This window comes from Sinocyclocheilus rhinocerous, unplaced genomic scaffold (assembly GCF_001515625.1).
Source record: "Sinocyclocheilus rhinocerous isolate Xijiao unplaced genomic scaffold, SAMN03320098_v1.1 scaffold1772, whole genome shotgun sequence".
Taxonomy (NCBI): domain Eukaryota; kingdom Metazoa; phylum Chordata; class Actinopteri; order Cypriniformes; family Cyprinidae; genus Sinocyclocheilus; species Sinocyclocheilus rhinocerous.
The window spans coordinates 9,239-28,788 of NW_015653009.1; the positions used below are offsets into that span (position 1 = coordinate 9,239).

Genomic DNA, 19,550 nt, shown 5'->3' on the forward strand with positions numbered 1-19,550 from the left:
ATAGATAGACAGACGATAGATAGATAGATAGATAGATAGATAGATAGATAGATAGACACCACCTCCTACAGACAGACAGACGGCCGGTCAGAAATACAGATAGATGGTCAGACAGAAAGAAAGACAGACGGTCAGACAGACAGACGGTCAGAAATACAGATAGACGGTCAGACAGACAGACAGTCAGAAAGAGACAGACAGACGGTCAGAAAGACAGACAGACAGACGGTCAGAAATACAGATAGACGGTCAGACAGAAAGAAAGACAGATGGTCAGAAAGATGGTCAGACAGACAGACGGTCAAAGACAGTCAGACAGACAGACGGTCAGAAAGACAGACAGACGGTCAGAAAGACAGACAGACGGTCAGAAAGACAGATAGACAGTCAGAAAGACAGACAGTCAGAAAGACAGACGGTCAGAAAGACAGATAGACAGACAGACAGATAGACGGTCAGAAAGACAGACAGACAGAGCAGTAGATTCACCGCTGTCTCTCCTGACCTGCAGCGTGACTCTGTTGCGGACCAGCAGGCCGATCTTCAGGTCCATCAGGTCCAGGTCGGCCTCCAGCTGTCTGTTGGCCCGGATGGACCTCACCACCTCCTCTCTGAGACGCTGCAGCTCTCCCTCCTGACGGATGTCACTGTCACCAAACTCCAGCAGGTGAGCGAACTTACGCACGACGGAGAGCGGCGGAGCGCTGGAGTGAACTGAACCACATTCACACACACTCAAGACCGGTTCATTCCCACATAAACACATCTGCTCTAAAGATCTGCAGTCAATTAGTTGGAGTCTTTCAACATGTGCTAAACATTCTTGATGACGGGTATCATGAATACTGTGATGATTTTATTTGCTCATCAAGTTTCTTAAGCATGCCATTTAACTAGTTTCATGATCCTTTGTCTCGTGAATCGTCTGTCTGAGCCAGTGATGGCGTGTTAAGCCATGATACACACTACTGTTCAAAAGTTTTGGGCCAGTAGGCCTTTAAAAACAAAAAAAGAAATTAATACTTATATTCATCAAGGATGCATTAAATTGCTCAAAAGTGACAGTAAAGACATTTATAATGTTACAAAAGATTTCTATTTCAAATAAATGCTGTTCTTTTGAACTTTCTATTTATCTGTGAATCATGAAAAATAAAATATATCACCGTTTCCACAAAAATATTGTGCAGCACAACTGTTTTCAACATTGATAATAATCAGAAATGTTTCTTGAGCAGCAAATCAGCATATTAGAATGATTTCTGAAGATCATGTGACACTGAAGACTGGAGTAATGATGCTGAAAATACAGCTGCGCATCACAGAAATAAATTACAGTTTAACAGATATTCACATAGAAAACAGCTGTTTTAAATTGTAATAATATTTAGCAATTTTTACTGTATTTTTGATCAAATAAATGCAGCCCTGGTGAGCAGAAGAGACTAGGGTTGGGTTTCGTTTGAATTTTATCGATTCCAATTTCAATTCTAATTCTTATGGATTCCCAGGTTTGATTCCAATGTGGTTAAAAAACAAAAAACATTTAGATATCAAACATATTTATTCTGTGTCTCTTTTTGCAAAAAATCAGCCGTCTGCATAAAAACTGGACTCGATTAAGAGATGTTTGTGTGCAAAATAGAGCTGCACGCTTCTTTTATCTTTTTAATTTAGGTTGTAGTTCTCTCACAATTCTGAAGAAAAAATATTAGACAACTAAACAAAATCTCACGGAATTTATGAATGGAATGATTCAATGACTCACTCGAGATTTACTTGTTTCATTACTGAATGAATCTCTTGAATGAATGACTCGAAGACAAATACATTTTTTAACAGCCCCAACAAGTATCCGATTCTGGAATTAGAATTGCTTTTCGATTCCCAACTCTAGAAGAGACTCAAATATTTTAAGAAAAATCTCAAATATTGAGAGACTTTAGGTGTGTTTGCATTGACTGACCCAGTAAGTGATACTCCTCTCGGGTCCTGCTGGCTCTGAAGAACGCCTGGATCCGGATTATAGCGCCAACCTGACAAGATAAATCAAACAAACACGTGAAGACTCACGCCACACGCAGACACGCTCGTGACGATGCAGGCGTGACCCTCACGTGTCTCCTGAAGTAAGCGAGGCGGGCGAGGTATCTCCTGCGGGCGAGCCACATCTTCACCGTGGCCTGGATCTGAGCGGGAGAATCACACGTCAGTCCAAACACACAAACACATGTTGTCTGTTCGTCTGATTGCACTGTGCTTTACCTTGACGACGGCTCTCCAGTTCTGGTAGAGATGCTGCAGTCTGCGGTGATACTCTCTCTGCTGAATGAACCTCCTCCAGTGAGACTGATAATAACAACAACAATAATAATAATAATGTGACCCTGGAGCACAAAAGCAGTCTTAAGTCGCTGGGATATATTTGTAGCAATAGCCAACAATACATTGTATGGGTCAAAATTATCCATTTTTATTTTATGCCAAAAATCATTAGGATATTAAGTAAAGATCATGTTCCATGAAGATATTTTGTAAATTTCCTACCGTAAATATATCAAAACTTAATTTTTGATTAGTAATATGCATTGCTAAGAACTTCATTTGAACAACTTTAAAGATGATTTTCTCAATATTTCGATTTTTTTGCACCCTCAGATTCCAGATTTTCAAATAGTTGTATCTCAGCCAAATATTGTCCGATCCTAACAAACCATACATCACTGGAAAGCTCATTTATTCAGAAAAATTGACCCTTAAGTCTGGTTTTGTGCTCCAGGGTCACATATGATGTTGTCGAAAAAACCGCAGCAGCAATGGAGGAGGAAAAACAAACACATCCTGCCCTATTTTCAGCAAAGGCAAGTGTTTGGAAAATATTATATTAATTATTGATCTTTTGTTATTTTATGGGAACATTGGGAAGTGTAAAATATTTCTGATTTATTAAGAACGTAATAGTTAATAGGAAACACTGATTTCTTGAGTCAGGACTACACATACTATAGACTCTTGTGTTTTTGTATCAAAATACTGGTGTGTTTGATGTCTAGTGTGCACAAAAAATTTGATAATTTTTAATCAAATTGTGACCCCAAGAATCAAAATGAACCGAATCGTGAAGTACTGTAAAGATTCCCACCCCTATAAATGTATATATATATATATTAAAGCTGCAGTAACTTTTTTTGTGTTCACAATTTACAAAATTTATAAGCAAGTGCATCATGAATCCATTTTCCAAACCGTGTTTTCGGCTTATCCTGAATCACTGTGGTACACCCAGGGTTGCAAAACGGTGGAAAGTTTCCAGTAAATTTCGGAAACATTCCAGAAATTTTGGAAACTTTCCAGGATTTTTTTGGGAAAGTTTCCGGAAACTTACCGAAAATTGTCCACCCCTTTGCAACCCTAGGTACACCTATATTAAGTGTTTATATTCAGACTGGTTCTGGTAGGAACCGCTGCAGTGTAGCCCAGTAACTGCGTGATTCGTCATAGACATAAACAGAGACAAGTAGCTCCGGCTGCAATGTTCTTCCTCAAGATGCACGCAGTTCTGTTTATTAACCGCTAGAGCGTCAAAAGTTACGGACTGCAGCTTTAACTAATAATATAAACATTAACATCAAGATTTACCGTGAAGCTGCTTTGAAACAATGCGTTTTGTGAAATAAACAACTAAAACTAAAGTTTTGTGTGTGCATGTTGATTTTCCAGGATTTTTTGGGGAAAGTTTCCGGAAACTTACCGAAAATTGTCCACCCCTTTGCAACCCTAGGTACACCTATATTAAGTGTTTATATTCAGACTGGTTCTGGTAGGAACCGCTGCAGTGTAGCCCAGTAACTGCGTGATTCGTCATAGACATAAACAGAGACAAGTAGCTCCGGCTGCAATGTTCTTCCTCAAGATGCACGCAGTTCTGTTTATTAACCGCTAGAGCGTCAAAAGTTACGGACTGCAGCTTTAACTAATAATATAAACATTAACATCAAGATTTACCGTGAAGCTGCTTTGAAACAATGCGTTTTGTGAAATAAACAACTAAAACTAAAGTTTTGTGTGTGCATGTTGATGCACAGGTGAGTCTCACCTGGATGGTGATGACGGCAGGCAGCTGAGTGTTCAGGAAGTGCAAGCGCTCGGCGAGCTTCTGTCGCAGCAGGAATCCTCGCATGCGCGCCTGCAGCTGCAGCACTAGCGGCTCACTGGTCTTCCACTGCACACCTCTGCTGTGAGCCGCAGTCACGCTACTGCACACGGCCTGCAGGGGGCGGCAGAAAACATCCACACAGTTACCTCTGGGGCCAGCTGATCAAAAAGTTTAATCTGGATCAGAATGATCTGGGTTTTTTTGCTATGCAGGATCAGGTAACCCATCTTACATTTGTGCAAAATTGGATTGGATCACCCTGATTTGAAATTCTAGATTTCCAAATCTGGATTACTAGTGCGCTACGGAGCCCCTAAAGGGACATGGTGATGGAAAAAAATGAGAAGGGGGGGGGGGGATGATTGTGCCAATGTAGTTTACAATCAGTGATTAAAAAACAAACAAAAAAAAAAACTTTAAATTAAACATAATATTTTTGTTTGATATTAACAGCTGTTTGGGGATTTGTGGATATATTACGGCCCGGTTTCATAGACAGGGTTTAGCCTAAGCCAGGATTAGGCCATAGTTCAATTAGGACATTTAAGTAATTTTTATAAACGTGCCTTAGAAAAAAACATTAGTGGTGTTCATCTTGAGACAAAACAAAGGCACTGATATATTTTAAGATCAGTCGGTGCAAGTTTCTTTCATTTGAAACAGCTCAGACTTACATTTTAGTCTGGGACTAGGCTTAAGCCTTGTCTGTGAAACCGGGGGTACATGTTACAAATGTTGTATTTTTTGGACCAATTTTAAACTTTTATTAAATTTTTGTTCCTGAAATCCACCGTTCTGCTGGGATCAGAACAATCCAGTTTTTTGGGATCAAAACACAAACTGAAGATTTAATCCAGATCAAAACCAAAATTGGATTTTGTGATCTGATAGTCAGTTTTATTTTGAACAACCCATTTTTAAGATTTGATCCAATCCGATGGCCAAAATCCGATTGGATTAACTTTGAACAACTGGCCCCTGGATGTCAGATTCAGCACGTTTTGCTGGTTCAGGTGTTTGTGTGTGTCTCACCTGTATCTCCTCGTGCGTCAGGAAGGTGCTGTTCTGGACGAACCCTTGAGGTCTTTCCCAGGTGCCCTCCAGCTTCTGCAGATGAAAGAAGTAAGAGCTGCTCTCCGGCAGCTTCGTCCTCATCCACGGGCTTCTGTTATCACCTGCTCAACATACAAACACACACTTAAACATCACTGGGATCATACAGGACGAGTTTCAGTATGAATCACACAGATATAGTCAGCATTGCAGACTCATGAATTTAAAACAAGGATCATATTCCCGTGCCGTGTTTGTGTGGAAGTCAGCATGTTCTCTACATGCAACAAGTAACTGCATTTACTACCAAATGTAGAAGCTCAAAGAGTAAAATAAATAGCATTAAACTTAAAATCTCTGCCACCAAACCCTACACTCATAGTGTTTTCTGGGACCATATTAAAGGAGTCATATGATGATGCTAAAAAACACATTATGTTGTGTATTTGGTGTAATGCAATGTGTTTAGTGGTTTAAGGTTCAAAAAACACATTATTTTCCACATACTGTACAGTATTGTGGCTCCTCTCTGTCCTGTCTTTCTGAAACGCGTCGATTTTTACAAAGCTCATCGTTCTGAAAAGCGAGGTGTGCTGTGATTGGCCAGCTATCCAGTGCGTTGTGATTGGCCGAATACCTCAAGCGTGTGATGAAATGTTACGCCCCTTACCATATTTGGAAACGTACAGCATCTCCACGACAACAATACTACAGAGAGAATAAAAGCTACGCCTTCGTTCTTCGCGTACACATTTGGGCGGAGTTATGCAAATAATCCAACACAGTGACGCAGATATTGTGGGGGTGTGAGGCGTTTTAGGAGGGCGTGGACGAGTCTTAACTATCAGAAAGAATATCTCTTTGGGTTTGAGATTTAAATTTTCGCAACTTTACGGATCTTATACGTGACCCTGGAGCACAAAAGCAGTGTTAAGTCGCTGGGGTATATTTGTAGCAATAGCCAACAATACATTGTATGGGTCAAAATTATAGATTTTTCTTTTATGCCAAAAATCATTAGGATATTAAGTAAAGATCATGTTCCATGAAGATATTTTGTAAACCTCCTACTGTAAATATATCAAAACTTAATTTTTGATTAGTAATATGCATTGCTAAGAACTTCATTTGAACAACTTTAAAGATGATTTTCTCAATATTTAGATTTTTTTGCACCCTCAGATTCCAGATTTTCAAATAGTTGTATCTCGGCCAAATATTGTCCTATCCTAACAAACCATACATCAATGGAAAGATTATTTATTCAGCTTTCAAAATTCCAATTTCAAAAAAGATCCCTGTACGTTTCACACTGAATGCAGCAGTTAGTTGGGTCCAGCTGTGTAACAGAGCTCTAGTTGTGTGTGTGTTTGTGTTGGACTGACCCTCCAGTGTTTTGGCGCGGAGCAGGGCGGTCAGCTCTGTCTGATACCCATCAGCACATCCGGACACCACGCTCCGCAGCGCCACCTCTGGCAGACGCAGAACACGCAACGTCTGAGACGCTCGGCCCTCTTTAACAGCCTGATTGACCGCCGCCAGACCCAGACACACTGTACAGAACACACACACACACACACACACACACACACACACACACACGAACAGAGAGTTAGCATTTGTTTCCTTGTGAGGATTGAAAATGATGTGATAAACTCTTACAATCTAAAGCTGCAGGGCATGTAACAATTGCGCTTTAAGGCGAGACAGTACAGGTCAATAAGGGAAAAACAAAAAACTTCACACTTATCCAGTTTCTGAAAAGTTAAAAATGTTTAAATATGCAAATAAGACCATATCTGGTTAAATATGCTCTAATTTGCATACACTGAACATTGCCAGATTCAAAATTCCAGTTTGATTTTACTGAAATATTAGAGTTTAAGATTTTTCCAGAGAGGATTCTGGATTTCTCTTTTTATTACTCCATAAATCAGAAAATACTGTCAAAAGACAGAAAACAAACACATTTTCACCACGGTTTTAGGAGTAAAACGTACACACCAGTGTGAACGATTTATGAACAAAACCCTCAATAAAAGCCTTCGGAACATAGAGAGGAATAAAACTGCAGTTTGGTGTATGTAAGAACAAAAAGATATGGATTGGAATTGACAAACAGATTAAGTGCAATAACAAAAATACACTTAAACGTGTATTTTGGATATTTTCTTTTCACTAGTATGAAGAAAGACATGTTATGGAAGCAAAATAGATCTAAATCAACCAGTGCATAAAAAGCAATGGTTCTGCCTCTAGTGTCTTGCCTTGAATTAATTTCTTTTTTCTTCTTCTATCCATCAGAAACCCTTGCAGTTATACTATGCGTGTCTAGCGTATCATGTGTGTTTGTGTGCATTCACTCACTCTTCAGTGCTTTCTGAGTGTCCTGATTGGCCAGTCTCACAGCTTCCTGAATGTCAGCCAACCAGAGCTCAGCTCCCGGATCACGGCTCAGCTACACAAGAAAACATCCTCATTCACACGCTCAGACATGAAACGAGAGCATCCCCAAATACACAGAGAGACTGCAACCTATTATTCAGGATTCAGGTACAATCAAATTTAACATTTAAAGATGCACTCTGTATTTATTTATTTTTAATATGTATATATATATAAGTTTTTTCATTTTTAAGTTCTTTCTATTTTATTTCAGTTAACATTTATTTTATTTCAAGTAACGAAAATGAAAATGTTTTTATGGTTTTAGTTAACTATAATAACCCTGTTTTTATGTAATTTCTTACTTGAAATGAATAATTGTAATAAAAACATGCAATGAGCAAATCCAAAATTAATTAGAGATTGTATTGCTGAAATCTAAACATAGCATAACTGCACACAAATTATGACCAGTATTTTAACATTTACAATTTCTGAACCAAAGCTTAATAAAATAGTTCTCATTTTCTGTCTAGTCCTCTCTCTAATCTGACTAATTAAATGTTATATCTCAATGTTAGTATTGTGATTTATTTTATGTTTTAAGAACAGGTCAGATCAGAATGTTACTTGTTCAGTAGGGTTGGGTATCGTTTTTTTTTCTCGATACCGGTGCCAAATCGATACTTTTAAAACGGTTCCGGTACCTTGAACCGATACTTATTAAAAAATAAATCAATAAAAATTCCCCCCAAAAATGATGGATTGGCCATTAACACTATAAACACACGATGTCTGTTTCATTCATACTGGACGCCAGAGGGCGCCCTCGCACAGAAAATGCACATATCCAGTCACAGAAGTAGAGAACTCATGACCCTTGTTCACGTGCGTTTTCTCAGTCGGGAAATTGTTTTTCACGTGCGGTGCCGGCGATGATGCTTCTTACGTCCGTTTCGGAGAACCAGAGGACAAATATTTCAATCGATCGCTCAGGCATGTCATCTGCGTTCGGATTCGGTTCTAGTACATACCGGTTACATAGGTACCGGTGCCATATTGGTACCGGGTTTCGGTACCCAACACTATTGTTTAGACAGCATTTTTATTCAGAAACATGGCTTGCAGGATGTACTTCTGACTGTCAGTATGACTTGATTAAATTGACATCTGCTCTGATGCGAGTTATTTGTGCAGAAGCACAACACTAAGTAACTTGCATATAGAGAAGGCAATAAAGAGAACAAAGTCTTATAGTGCAGCTTTATGAATGAATGACTGAACAACAGAAGTCTCAGGTCTCAATGCTGATGCAGTGCAGTAAACCAGCAGTGATTAATGAAGGTGTTACCTCAGACTTGTGTCGTTTGGCTCGGGTCAGCACATCATGGTAGCGTCTGGCGTTGAGCGGGAAGATGTCCTGCAGGCCGCTGGAGGGCAGCATCAGCGCCGAGAGCGTCTTCTGAGGGTCGCTGCGGCTCAGAGCCTGATTGATCAGACCGATGGTGAGAATCTCTGCGGAGATCAACAGTCAGAGCGTCACTAATGCTACTGACTAATTATTATAATCACTTTAAAATCACATTTGTGATGAACTGACGTTCATGTTCCTCGTGAGCAGCCGAGTTGACGGCGTTCAGTCCCGTCTGCAGATCGTTCCAGCTGAGAAGAGCTTTACCTGCCCTCCTCTTCAGCTCACACAGCTGCTCGAAATACCTACACACACACACACGCACAGTTTGACATATGAAATAATCATCACTTTTTTTGAAATGGAACAGTTTATTGAATCTTTAGACAAAATCTAAAAAAACAAAAAACAAAATACATGTTTTATCATATTTGCTCCATCAGGCTTTTATGGCTCATCTAGTCCGATATAGTGAGAACATGAAGCTCAATTTTATTCAGAGACTCAAACTGTCAAAAATATACAGCAGATACTGACATAAAATGATCTGAATATCAGTGGTCGCTCTATATCTCCAGTAATCTGTCTCAGTAAGATGAGATTGAAATGCTCCAAACATATAATGCAGTGATTGAGAGCTGAAGAAATAAAGGCTCCTCAGAAGATGTGAGATGTTCTGGAGGCTTGTGAAGATCATTCCTCCGCTGAGGAACAGTGAAAGTAAAGCTTCTGGAAACAAACGCTCCTCAACTATAAAACACTCTAAACTCTCAATCAGAGACAGAAGGCGTGCAGGAGATCGAGTGAAACAGGTTTTGATGAGTGAGTGGTCAGACCTCTGCATCAGACTGTCATCGATGTCGGCGAGTCCAGCTGCAGGACTGAGCAGTGTAGCGCTGAATGCACCGAAGTCTTGAACCTCCACGGCCTGATTAACCAGAGCCACCGCAGACAACATCTCCACTGCAACAAACAACTCCTCCTGCTGCAGCTCCCCCTGCACACACACACACACACACACAGGCACACACGCACGCACACAGACACAGGCACGCACACACAGACACGCACAAACAGCTGTTTTAAATTCTAATAATATTTAACAATTTTTACAGTATTTTTGATCAAATAAATGCAGCCTTGGCAAGCAGAAGAGACTAAATTACAAACTTTTGACCAGGAGTGTATAATCATCTGCTGTCCACTGACTAAGGCACACGAGTCAATTACTTGTTTTATTAGTCCTCTTTCAAAATACTGTCATGTTTGAGGTCTGACTCTGTGTAACTGATGTTAGAACAAAACATGCAAGTCTCTTCTTGTGATGTCACCACATGATTTTACTAATGAATCCAAAACTAAAAACCTAAGGAAACTCACAGCCCCAACATGCCAATCCTCTTCATGGTTATAAATAGAATCTGTTTCTCTCGTGTTCCGGGATCAAACACAGAATGAAGGTGTGTGTGTGTGAGTGAGAGTGTGTGTGTGTGTGTGAGTGTGAGTGTGTGTGAGAGTGTGAGTGTGTGTGTGTGTGTGTGTGTGTAGTGAGTGAGTGAGTGAGTGTGTGTGTGTGTGTGAGTGAGTGTGTGTGAGAGTGAGTGTGTGAATGTGAGAGTGTGTGTGTGTGTGAGTGAGTGGGTGTGTGTGAGAGAGTGAGTGTGAGTGAGTGAGTGTGTGTGTGAGAGAGTGTGTGTGTGTGTGTGTGTGAGTGTGTGTTACCTGTGGACACTGGCGCTGCAGTGGTGCCAGCTCTCTCTGATAAAGTTCTGCAGCAAACGGATAAACGTCTGGCAGATGAGCATCTGGATTCATTAGAGCTCGAACCGTCTGACGAGCTTCTCCACGCCGCACGGCCTCGTTTATTTTACACACTGCCTGCTGCACTGCACACACACACACACACACACACACACTTTAACACCACAGACTGGCCTCCACAGCTCACACTAATGAACAGGCCTGCATTAATACAAGAGTGTTTTAGATGCATCACTGACTGGTTCGGTCTCTCTGCGCCTCCTCATTGGCCACACTGACGCCCTCCTGCAGCTCATCTCTCTCCAGCGGATCCACACAGCCCAGATCCTGACACAAACACACCTTAGTCAGCGGTGTATGGTGTGTGTGTGTGTGTGTGTGTGTGTGTGAGTGGATAGCGAGTGTCTCACCAGGGCTTTCTGCTCTCGGTCAGAGGTCAGCTGCTCCAGATACCAGCCGGCGTGATCTCGGATCAGTCCTGTGAGCGCCAGACTGGAGTTCTGCAGAGCACTGAAGAGCGCCAGAGAATCACTGCAGTCCAGCGCCTCGTCCACCCGCTCCACCGCCGCCCGCGCTGCACACACACACACACACAGGCACACACACACACACACACAGACACACACACACACACACACACACACACACGGTCATCGTCCAACAGCAAACTCCGCTCAATGAAAACACAGCAGAGAGGCAGAGAGCTTCATGAAAATTAAGTCTGTTTTTAGGAATATTAAGATTTTTTGCATTATGTTTACATTGTGATAAGTCCCTTAGATGAACATCACAATGCAATTTGTCATAATTAAGCACATAATTTTCATTACTGTAAAGAGAAACTGCCATGAGATTGTATGCTGTTATTATTATCATCATTAATAGTTTTGTTGTTATTTTGGTAACACTTTAGAATAGGGAACACTTATTCACTATTAACTATGACTTTTCCCCTCAATAAATTCCTAATTTTCTGCTTATTAATAGTTAGTAAGGTAGTTGTTAAGTTTAGGTATTGGGTAGGATTAGGGACGTAGAATAAGGCATTAATATATGCTTAATTACTACTAATAAATGGCTAATATTCTAGTAATATGCATGTTAATAGGCAACTAGTTAAGAAACCGTTATTTTTTCATTATTACAACAATAAGATAAAAAATGAAAAATAATAATTGAAATGGTAATAATAAAATCTTGCACAGAGCTCATATCTCTCCCCCGCGGAGGCACAAGTTTAAAGAGTGCTCGCCAGTGTGGAAGGAGATCTCAGTCATTGGAGGGGTTATGGTTGAACAAGAACTTAATGTTATTTTATCTATTAATATTGGCTGTGATCCAAAACATATGTTGATGACATTATTGTAGACAAACATAAAAAGACACTTTGCAAGTTCCTAACATTTTGTGCAAGAAAATGTATTCTTTTGAACTGGTTGATGGATAAAGCCCCTTCAAGGGCACTATGGCACAGGGTTATACTTGAATATGTACTTATACTTGAATATTACTTAACCTATAGCAAAGATGTCATATTTCATAGAAGGTGGGATCTATTTTTGATAGGGATGCACGATATATCGGCCACCATATCGGTATCGGCCGATAAAATGCTAATTTTGTATGTTATCGGTATCGGCCCGATAAGAAAATTTGGCCGATATCTTAAAGCCGATAAATAATGCATTATTTCCTTCAGAGACACTTCAGATGCGCGCTGTTCGTTTGCAGCCTTTTGTGCAATTGTACGTTGTAATATTGTGTTTATTTGATGTATATCTGATTTATCTCATATAGAATGCGTTTGGTTAAGTTAAAAGAGCGCTTCAGTTTACCGGTGATCATCTTTAGCTCAGCGCACGCAGCTCAAACAGCAGTGCACAACATTAATAACTATGATTGGGAATGTCGTGTATATAACATTCTAATGAGAACATTATTATAATAAAACGTTGTGAATTCTGAAAATTAATGAACATAAAAAAAAAGAAAAGAAATAAAGTAATAATAAACATTTGTTGTATAATTAATATTATTGTTATTATTTAGTAATAATAACAATAATATTTTATTATAAGCGTTTTATGTTATTATTATTAATATTATAACGGAAAATTAAAAATGAATGAAAAAAAACTAAATAATTGAAATACTGATAAATAGTTATTGTTTTGTTAACAACAACAACAACAATAATAATAATAAGTAATAACAAAACTATTATTATGAATAAGACGGTAAAGAAAAATAATAATTGAAATAGTAATAAAATAAGTTGTTTTGTTGTTACTATTAATAACAACAACAACGTTATAATAAAAATAGTAATAATATTTTATAATAATAATCAATTGAGTAAAAAAAAATCGTAATAGTTCTAAAAAAATTAAAATTTACTTGTGCAAATTTCCTATATTTTTCATTTTGATTTTGTGGCGAAATATGACCCAGACATGTTTTGCATCACAGACTCACAGTTGACTCTGTTGATGGAGTCTTGTATTTCTCTCTGCGTCAGATATTCCTCATAGATGTCTTTCTCTGCTGATCCGTTTGCCTGAAACACACAGAAGCATTGGCATCCGCTCCGCAGCAGTCTGTTTCTCTCTCACGAGTGTGTGCTGGTGTGAGGCTCTCACGTGTGTCCGCGCTCGCGCTGCTTTCTGAAGGCGTGCCTGCCGCAGCATCTCCTGCATGTTTTGCATCACAGACTCACAGTTGACTCTGCTGATGGAGTCTTGTATTTCTCTCTGCGTCAGGTACTCCTCATAGATGTCTTTCTCTGCTGATCCGTTTGCCTGAAACACACAGAAGCATTGGCATCCGCTCCGCAGCAGTCTGTTTCTCTCTCACGAGTGTGTGCTGGTGTGAGGCTCTCACGTGTGTCCGCGCTCGCGCTGCTTTCTGAAGGCGTGCCTGCCGCAGCATCTCCTGATACACGAGCACGAGTGAGTCCTGCAGACCGTTCAGCGCAGCACTGGGGTTCCTCAGGGCTTGACCTGTGACCTCCACACAGCCACGATCCACCGCCTCGTTGATGGCGATCACAGCCGCATGCACTGCACACACAACATCATTCTGCTCAACACTCACTTCTGTTTAAAAATCAAGTGTGTTTTTCTGTGCCACTCATTCGGCTCTTACTTGTAATACTTGTAAACATTAGTTCTGCTCACACTGCAGTTCTTCCTCAGTATTTTTAATCTTGTACAAGCATCTAAAGATACAATTACTTTGCAAAAAAAATAAAAAAATAAAAATCTGTCACTTTTCTCTTATTCTTCTGACTTTCAGATATTTTTTCTTGTTTTTTTAAGCATAAATTCACTTCTTTTTAATCAGTTTCTCAAGACTTATCTTATGCCATTTTGCATCTCAGTGTATCTTGATTTAAGAAAGCTTAGATATTTGTACTAAAAAACCAGAAAGAATTTAAAGGGGTCATATGATGCGATTTCAATTGTTCCTTTCTCTTTGGAGTGTTACAAGCTCTTGGTGCATAAAGAAGATCTGTAAAGTTGCAAACACTAAAGTCTCAAATCCAAAGAGATATTCTTTATAAAAGTTAAGAGTTAACCACGCCTACCTAAAACGGCTCGTTCTAACACACCCCCACATATCTACCTCACTATGTGGAAATTAGGGATGTCAATTTTCGATCATTTCCATGATCGATCGTCGTTTAAATTAACCTGACCGATGAGCTTTGTAAAAATCGACGTGTTTCAGAAGGCGGGGCATAGAGGAGAAACAATAATGTACAGTATGTGGAAAATAATGTGTTTTTTGAACTTTAAACTGCATAAACACATTTCATTACACCAAATACACAAAATAATGTTCTTTTTAGCAACATCATATGACCCCTTTAAATGTATTGATCTGCATCAGGGTTATTATAGTTAACTAAAATGAAATCTAAATCCGCTTGAAATATAATAAATGTTAACTGAAGTAAAACATAAAAAAAAAACATTTTATTTCAGCAGCATCTCATTTTAATTTAGTTTAACCTGATGTACTAAAATTGAAATAAAAATTAACTATATAGACAAAAGAACTACTTAAAACAATGACAAAAATACACAAAATGAAAGTTTAACAAAATAATTAATAAATTAATAATTTATTTTAAAAATAATAACAATTAAAATAAAAACTGAGTTTTAACAATAAATCTTAATAAATACTACTAATAAAATATCAATAATTACAAGTCAAACTAAAACAACACTGATCTGGATGCATAACTTTTGCAACCCTCTACATTGCGAGTAAATCACTCGCATATGCGACTAAATCTTCACTCTGGCGACTAAATGATGTCTAATATTAGCCAATGGCTAATAAATTCTCAGATTTTACTCGCCAGTGTGTGAGTTGGAGGCTAAGTATAAGTTTAGCTATATGTATATGTGTATGTATATATTTATCAGTCTGGCGAGTAAACAAAAAAATTTACTAGCCAATGGCGATTCAATTGCCAAGGTGTTCGTAGAGGGCTGTTTTGTATTTTATTTTATGTATTTTATTTTAATTGCATGAAGTTATTAGAAGGGTGCTTTGTAGATGTTATTATTTATTAAATTGCAAAGATCCTGAGGAAAAGCGTGAGTTTTTGCAGTGCAGGCATGTGTTTTACCTGCGGCCTCGTCCACAGAGAGCTCGTTAGCCAGGATTCCTCCGATCTTACTGAACGCTGGCATCTGAATGCCGTATTTATCCAGCTCCCGCTTCATGTTATTGATCTCCTCCTCTGCAGAACATTTCAAAGGCTTTAGAAAACCGACAGCTGTGCTTCTGGATGCTGATCGGTCAAACACGCAATGTAGAAACAGCTCTGATGAGAAACTGCGGTGTAGAGATTCACCTGTGAACTTGACCTTCCCGCAGAGGTCGTGGATCTGAGGGGCGAGTCCCAAACGAAACAGGAACAAACTAACACAATAGATCAGTTATAACACGAGCTCAAACTGCAGTGAAACACACAGAATCTGATTATAATCATCTATGATCCAGACCTCAGCGCGTGAATGCAGTAAACGGCTCTGGGCATGTTCTTCTTGTCGTACACATCCGTCGTCTCCGGATGAAAGATCTGCAGAAAACACATCAGGAATCATCTTCAGTAATGTGCAAAGTTCATTAGTAGGGATGTAACTAGGGCTGCAACTAACGATTATTTTGATAATCGATTAGTTGACCGATTATTTTTTCCGATTAATCGGATCTTCTCATTTACCCTAACTGAATCGTGATTTGTTTAGCATCTCAAACGATTTGAATCGTCACATATTTAAATCGATTTTCAACCGACTCGTGGTTAATCGCTACATCCCTATTCATTAGAGTTCATGTTTGTGCGGTAGAGCGATTGCAGAGGCATCATGGGATAAAACGCAAGCAGAAGAGTGTGGTTTACCGTCGGCAGGCCGACCTCCATCATGGCGCTCCTCCAGTGGTTGATGTTGTCCGTGTGACGGAACTGAAGCCCAGAGGCCTGAGCATGAGACATCAGATCATGTTTAACATCAACGACAGCAATGCAAGATCTCATTGAGGACAGAACTGCACAATCACTACCCTGTCATTTCTGCCTCCTAAAGGCACAGTGCACCCAAAAAATGATCATCATGTGCTTCCAAACCTGTGTGACTTTTTCTTCCGTGATATTTTGAAGAATGTTTTGAATACTTATATGCACTACAAAAATATAGAGTACAAAACATTTATATCTAATTCATTTTTGTCTCATTTTCCAGTTCAAAAATCTTAACATTAATGTATTTTAAAAAGCAAAATAACTTAAAGGGGTCATATCATGCGATTTCAAGTTGTCCTTTCTCTTTGGAGTGTTACAAGCTGATTGTGCATAGATAAGATCCCTGAAGTTGCAAAGACTAAAGTCTCAAAACCAAAGAGATATTCTTTATCAAAGTTAAGACTCTGCCACGCCCCCCTAAAACGGCTCATTCTAACACGCCCCCACATACCTACCTCACTATGTGGAAATATTAGCACAATGCGGCCCAAATGTGCACGCAAAGAAAGAAAGCGTGGTTTCAGTAACCGCAGTTAGTGTTGAAGCAGCCATGTCAGGGAGACGCTGTGTGTTTCTAGGCGAAAGCAAAAGCACTTTATTTGGCCTTCCGAAAGTAGATGCATTTAGGAATCTTTAAGATCACTTACAACAGAACAGTCCAGTGTGAAGCACCTAAATGCAGCCAAGAACACAAATGACTTGGATGATTTAAACAAGTTTAAAACTGCGCTGACAAACAGGACAAACACTGTGCGTTAATGATCTTTAAAAAAGCATCATATGACCCCTTTAAGATATTAAGTCTTGTTTTCTGAAAAATATATCAAAATTTTAAGCGAGAACAAATATGTGACCCTGGACCACAAAACCAGACTCAGAGGGTCATTTTTTTTTTTTTTGAGATTTATGCATCATGAAGCTGAATAAATAATATTTCCATTGATGTATGGTTTGTTAGGATAGGACAATATTTCGAGATACAACTATTTGAAAATCTGGAATCTTGAGGGTGCAAAAATATCAAAATATTGAGAAAATCGCCTTTAAAGTTGTCCAAATGAATTGCTACAAATATACCCCAGCGACTTAACACTGCTTTTGTGCTCCAGGGTCACGTATTTGCCAATAGAGTCTGAAAAAGAAACTTCAAAGGGAATGCAAGTTTTTTTTTTCTGACCAATTAGCAGGCATTTGTTCTTGTTTTCAGCAAAAACTCACTCAATTTTAATGCGCTTCTCAGAAAACAAGACTTAATGTCTCGTCATTTTGCATCTCCAATAAATGTGTCTTGATTTAAGAAGGTTTAGATATTTGTGCTGGAAAACAATGAGGAAAAACATCAGTTTTTGCAGTGTATGGCCAAAAAAATAAATACAATGGAAGTCAACGGGAACCAACATTATTTGGTTCTTCAAAATATCTTCTTTTGTGTTCATACTGGTTTGGAACAAAATGCGAGTGACTAAATGATGACAGAATTATCATTTTTAATTGAACTATTCCTTTAAACACTGAAAATAACTATTTTCTTGCTTGGTGTCTAGTACAAATACCTAAACATTCTTAAAACAAATACATTTACCTAAAAAGCAAAATGACATAAGATATAAAGTCTTGCGGTCTAAAAAATGCATCAAAATGAAGTGAGTTTATGCTTTGAATTAAGTTGATTTTGACCCCAGTGACACATATTTGTTCTTATTTGATACATTTTTCAGAAAACAAGACTTTATATTTTTATGCAATTTTGATTTTATGTTGGATTTAGAATGTTTACCTATTTCTGCTGGAAAACAGGATAAAAATCCTGAAGAAAAAAAATCATTTTTTTGCAGCGATACATAACCCACTGATGCCAAAGTAGGGCTGCACAATTAATCGAATTTCTAATCGCGATTACAATTATGAAGCCACAATTACGTAATCATTCAAAGTCCACTTATGTTATCCTGCATGCTTAAGATGCGTTTTTTTTCTTTCTACATGTTATCTTAAGGGTTTTACCATTAGTATAACACTATAATACCATTCATATTTTTACTTTTTTAATAATTTAAAGAAACCAATCCGATGTATAGTTGACATTTGAGGCTTAATACTATAGAAAAGCACTAAAGGTTTTTCAGTTAGTGTTTTCAGCTTGTTTATTTTCATATAACAATACGGCACGCAGTTGCATCAAACAATGGTATAAACATCATTCAATGTAAATTAATAATCGCAATTACAAGTTCAAGGGAATAATCGATAATTATGATTTCTGTCATAGTCGTGCAGCCCTACGCCAAAGGCACATGTACATTATCGCAGTCATGAAACCTTGTATCGCTGCTGGTCCAGATCGTAAATCTTCTTCAGCGGAACCACACGAGGAGCGAAGCAGTGTCCGAGTTTAGCCAGATAAACACCGTTCCTCAGCGCCTCCTCCAGCTCAGTGGGAGCAGGTAACTCCTCCTTCAGACACGCCTCCATCCACCTGCAGACAGCAGACAGCTTCAGTTTAACACTGCGATAACTCATCCATACAATGAGCGGGCAATGGTGTTATTATTGATGATTTGGTTCTCTGCTCTTATATTGTTCCCTTTCTTCACCCAACACAGTCAAACCAAAAATTATGCAGACGACACCAGATATAATTTTTTATATATATATTTTTTTTACAAGTGGATGCAGGACACTATAGAGTCCTATGTGACATATTATACCCAAAAATTCTTCATACAGTGGACTACCAGTAAAATTGATTTGACACTTTGTTACATACCTTTCTATCAAAGTTACCATATTCTAAACTATAGCGAATAAACTGATAATGTGAGAGATTTTGAAGGTGTCTGAATCAATTTTGGTTTGACTGTATATCAATCATTTATAACTTTTGGTTTGTACAGTCTTCAACTTGGATGTCGTTTGAGTGACAGCACTGAACCCGATGTGGGATAACGCGCTTTTCAATTAAATACTTCAAATAAGTTTTGGTTTCTTTATCTGATTTATTAAACTTCTAGCTGTATACAGTTCACTTGGTGGTCATCTGAGGCCCTTTTATTTTATAGAGCATTGATTGTCAAAATCATTTCAAAACTGATTGTTAGAACACTTTATGGATGAAAAGACACCAAAAACACAGACACACACACACACACCTCACAGCAGAGAAACTGACAGCAGAACCTGTGAGTGTGTGTGAGAGAGAGAGTGTGTGTGTGTGTGTGTGAGAGAGAGAGAGAGAGGGAGAG

At 38.7% G+C, this 19,550-nt stretch overlaps 1 protein-coding gene across 1 annotated transcript in view; it reads right to left on the reverse strand.

Moving 5' to 3' along the window:
- Positions 1 to 19,550, reverse strand: part of LOC107715523 (ras GTPase-activating-like protein IQGAP3) — a gene marked incomplete at its 3' end in the record, with an annotated part of 31,501 nt that overhangs the window by 8,683 nt on the left and 3,268 nt on the right. Inside the window, exons 3-23 of the mRNA XM_016521678.1 lie at positions 18,628 to 18,784; positions 16,189 to 16,266; positions 15,788 to 15,864; positions 15,637 to 15,704; positions 15,409 to 15,522; positions 13,647 to 13,825; positions 13,483 to 13,564; positions 11,177 to 11,340; positions 11,006 to 11,093; positions 10,728 to 10,891; positions 9,842 to 10,002; positions 9,195 to 9,310; positions 8,946 to 9,109; positions 7,577 to 7,667; positions 6,595 to 6,762; positions 5,189 to 5,331; positions 4,097 to 4,267; positions 2,266 to 2,349; positions 2,118 to 2,189; positions 1,967 to 2,036; positions 506 to 714 (exon numbers count right to left, since the gene is read on the reverse strand). Of these exons, the coding sequence (XP_016377164.1) occupies positions 506 to 714; positions 1,967 to 2,036; positions 2,118 to 2,189; positions 2,266 to 2,349; positions 4,097 to 4,267; positions 5,189 to 5,331; positions 6,595 to 6,762; positions 7,577 to 7,667; positions 8,946 to 9,109; positions 9,195 to 9,310; positions 9,842 to 10,002; positions 10,728 to 10,891; positions 11,006 to 11,093; positions 11,177 to 11,340; positions 13,483 to 13,564; positions 13,647 to 13,825; positions 15,409 to 15,522; positions 15,637 to 15,704; positions 15,788 to 15,864; positions 16,189 to 16,266; positions 18,628 to 18,784 (2,620 nt within the window). The remainder of the gene's footprint in view (positions 1 to 505; positions 715 to 1,966; positions 2,037 to 2,117; positions 2,190 to 2,265; positions 2,350 to 4,096; positions 4,268 to 5,188; positions 5,332 to 6,594; positions 6,763 to 7,576; positions 7,668 to 8,945; positions 9,110 to 9,194; positions 9,311 to 9,841; positions 10,003 to 10,727; positions 10,892 to 11,005; positions 11,094 to 11,176; positions 11,341 to 13,482; positions 13,565 to 13,646; positions 13,826 to 15,408; positions 15,523 to 15,636; positions 15,705 to 15,787; positions 15,865 to 16,188; positions 16,267 to 18,627; positions 18,785 to 19,550) is intronic.